Source organism: Plectropomus leopardus, unplaced genomic scaffold (assembly GCF_008729295.1).
Source record: "Plectropomus leopardus isolate mb unplaced genomic scaffold, YSFRI_Pleo_2.0 unplaced_scaffold14713, whole genome shotgun sequence".
Taxonomy (NCBI): domain Eukaryota; kingdom Metazoa; phylum Chordata; class Actinopteri; order Perciformes; family Serranidae; genus Plectropomus; species Plectropomus leopardus.
The window spans coordinates 1-3,537 of NW_024615739.1; the positions used below are offsets into that span (position 1 = coordinate 1).

Genomic DNA, 3,537 nt, shown 5'->3' on the forward strand with positions numbered 1-3,537 from the left:
GGGTATCAACCCATTCTGTGCCAAGCCCTAAACGTGTATGCAAGTCAATGTCAAGAGAGTGGTATAGAGCTGCCAAGCTGGAGGAGACCAGGCTTCTGTGGTATGTCTGTCAATCAATCAGCATTAATTCAAATATTCCTTTTGGGTAAAATGTCCATTATTTCAAGATCAATGTTGTTTCCTTTTGTCTAGAAATCCCCTGCCCTGCCAACAGTCACTTTGAGTCCCAAGGCACAGGATGTCCAGCTACTTGCATCAATCCCAATTCTACCCACAACTGTCCTCTCCCTGCCCAGGAAAGCTGCATCTGCAATTCAGGCTATGTCCTTAGTGCTGGAGTCTGCGTCCCTCATGCTGAGTGTGGCTGCAGTTTTGAGGGTCGCTACTACCGCTCTGGAGACACTGTAATACTAGATGAGGACTGTGGGAGACGTTGCAGCTGCAGTTATGGCACCATGACCTGCCGCTCCCATGGTTGCGGCCCACTTGAATCATGCAGTGTTGAAGAGGGAGAAAGAGGCTGCAGACCTAAGAATAATGCAACATGCTGGATAAGAGGCCCACGAACATATCAAACTTTTGATGGACTGACATACCAGTATCCTGGAGCATGTCGATTAACTCTTGCAAAAGTAATGGGATCATCTAGTCACCCACATTTTGTGGTGACAGCTGAAAAAGTGCCCAAAGGCCAACAAGGTTTTGCCCGGGTACTGAAGTTTGAGGCAGAGGGAAAACAAATTTCTATTGAAATGACAAGTAGCAGCAAAGTTCAGGTGAGTCACAAATGTATTTTAATAGAAATGAGTTGTATCAAGAAATAGAATTATTTCTGTCTGGCGTGTTTCACCTTGTCACCCATAAAATCTGACATTGGCTGTTTAAATGGCCCTTTAGGTTGACGGTCAGCGGATCAGACTACCCTTCAGCTCAGCATCCAACAGAATCCAGATCTACCATAGCAGCATTCACAGTATCATCCTTCGTACCTCCTTTGGTGTAACGGTGCAGACAGTCTGGCCTCACTTTGTGCGTGTCACTGCACCTGGCATCTACAGTAATTCATTGGGTGGGCTTTGTGGTAATTACAATGGTCAACCGCATGACGACTTCCGTACACCCAATGGCATTCTCGTCAACAGTTTTCAGGAGTTTGGAGACAGTTGGCGAGATGGCTCCCTCTCTGCACACTGTGTGGAAAGTGTAAATCAGAACTCTACAATAAACTACAATTCTAGTGAGTACTGTGGCATTCTTGGCTTACCGCATGGACCGTTTGGCCAGTGTTGGGACATGGCGAAACTACGCCAGAATGTGAATGCATGTGTGGAGATAATAAGGACGTCTAGAAATCCTGCTTCAGCACGATGTGAGGTCCTGAGCGATTATGCACTGATGTGTCAACAGAAGGGCATCGCCCTTGGACACTGGAGGAATGCAGCTGACTGTGGTACGTATTTTGACCCCTTGGTGTAGGTGGCTTTATATATAATCCATGCTTTCATTTAATGGAAACCTTTGTTTTTCTCTAGAGCAAAACTGCCCTCAAAACAGCCATTATGAAGTCTGTGGAACATCATGTCCTGCCACCTGCCCCAGTCTCTCTTTCCCTTTTGACTGTGGTACTGTGTGCCAGGAGGGTTGCCAGTGTGATGATGGTTTTGTCCTGAATGGCAATCAATGTGTGCTACCAACAGAGTGTGGATGCTATCACCAAGGACGCTATTGGCAAGACAGTGAACAGTTCTGGGATGGTGAGGAGTGTCAAAGCTTGTGCACCTGTGATGGCACTAGTGGGGCAGTCCACTGTATCCCCAACTCCTGTGGTCCCCACGAGTCTTGCCGTGTGGTGGAGGGTGAGTTTGGCTGCCATCCCAACCCTCATGGAACGTGCTCTGCCTCAGGAGACCCTCACTACAAGACCTTTGATCGCAAGGCCTATGACTTCCAGGGAACCTGCCGCTATACTCTGGCCACCCTTTGTAATTACACCGAGGGACTCCACCAATTTTCGGTGGAGGCTAAAAATGAGCCTTTGACTGGAAGGCGAGTTTCAACAACAGCTGAAGTTTTTGTGAATGTGTGGGGCTATCAAGTGCATATGTCGAGGGACAGCCCTGGTGTGGTAAAAGTGAGTTATCAAATCATTCTTCTCACCTCAATCTATTTTCAACCTGTTTCACTCTGCTTAGATGCATGCATCCTTGGCTGACATTACTGTCTTTCAGAGGTTGTAGCTGGATGAGTTTTAATGCTAAAGTGAATGCTGGTATCATATAAAATATAAGATGTTATGCTAGCTTTTCAGAAAGACTGTCAAATTGTGCTTCAGAGCAGGGCTTAATCTTAACAATGGAAAAACTGGCATGACCATCTATACAGGGGTCATTTGACCTGTCATCTTAAGATATCTGAATGAAAACACATTTCTTTTTGTACTCACAAGCCTCCCTGGGTGAGCTACAGACATTACTATACTTTATGCCAATCCCTGCAGATTTGGGTGAAAAAGAAACTGCTTTTCTCATACAGTACAAATGTGGGTTGTGTGATCACATAGTTTAAACCCAAATCCAAGTTTCAAGTTACTCTTCTGATTTTAATTGTCTTATGTTAAAGGTAAATGGAGTAACAAGAAACTTGCCTGTTCTCTTGAATGGAAGTCGTGTTTCTATCTTTGCAAGAGGATCTCGCATGATTGTAAGAACTGATTTTGGCCTGAGAGTTAAATACAATGGAGCAACTAGAGTAACTATCTCTACACCATCACATTACAGGTATCTGACATTTAATGAAGGCTATGTTTGAATGTTTTGGTTGCGTTTTCGAAAATGAATACGATCTTAATTATTACACACATAACTTCAACTTATTTATACATTTTTGACTCTGGATTTATTAAAATGTCATCAATGCAGAGGAAAAACCTGTGGACTTTGTGGAAACTTCAATGGAAATCCAAATGATGAATTCCAAACCCCATCAGGAATGATGGTCTCCACTCCAGATGAGTTTGGGGCAGCTTGGAAAGTGGAAGGTGACAACAATTGCAGTGATGGGTGTGGCTCCTCCTGTCCAAAATGCACCAATGAGCTACCTGCAAGGGCCAAATGTGACATAATTCAGGCAGCTGGTGGCCCCCTCAGCTTCTGCCATGAGCAGGTGGACCCAGAGCCATATTTCAAAGACTGTGTGTTTGATGTTTGTGTGATGGGAAATCACGGCCAAGAAATTCTGTGCAGGGCCATTGAGGCTTACGTCAGTGCCTGTCAGTCTGCTGATGTTCAAATCTACCCATGGAGACAAAACACCACTTGTAGTAAGTCCATCAGTCAATGTGATACTGATGTTCTATAAAAACAGCCTTGACATACTAATATTTTCTAAGATAACGTCTCTTGACCTTCTGAATCTACGTATGCCATTAGTTAACTGACTGAGGTGAATCATTTTTATGAATCTGACATCCATCATTTGTTCCCTCGCTCAAAAAAGGACCTGACTGTGAAACCCCCCACAGCCATTATGAGCTGTGTG

The 3,537-nt window shown here is 44.5% G+C and overlaps 1 protein-coding gene across 1 annotated transcript; it reads left to right on the forward strand.

Moving 5' to 3' along the window:
• Positions 1–6: 6 nt before the first annotated feature.
• On the forward strand, positions 7–3,533 carry LOC121964230 (IgGFc-binding protein-like; the record flags this gene model as incomplete). Its single annotated transcript, XM_042514443.1, has 7 exons — positions 7–100; positions 193–776; positions 898–1,450; positions 1,533–2,131; positions 2,620–2,777; positions 2,919–3,319; positions 3,496–3,533. Coding segments are annotated over 7 exons (2,427 nt in total), but the record flags the coding sequence as incomplete, so codon positions are not given.
• Between the last annotated feature and the right edge of the window lie 4 nt (positions 3,534–3,537).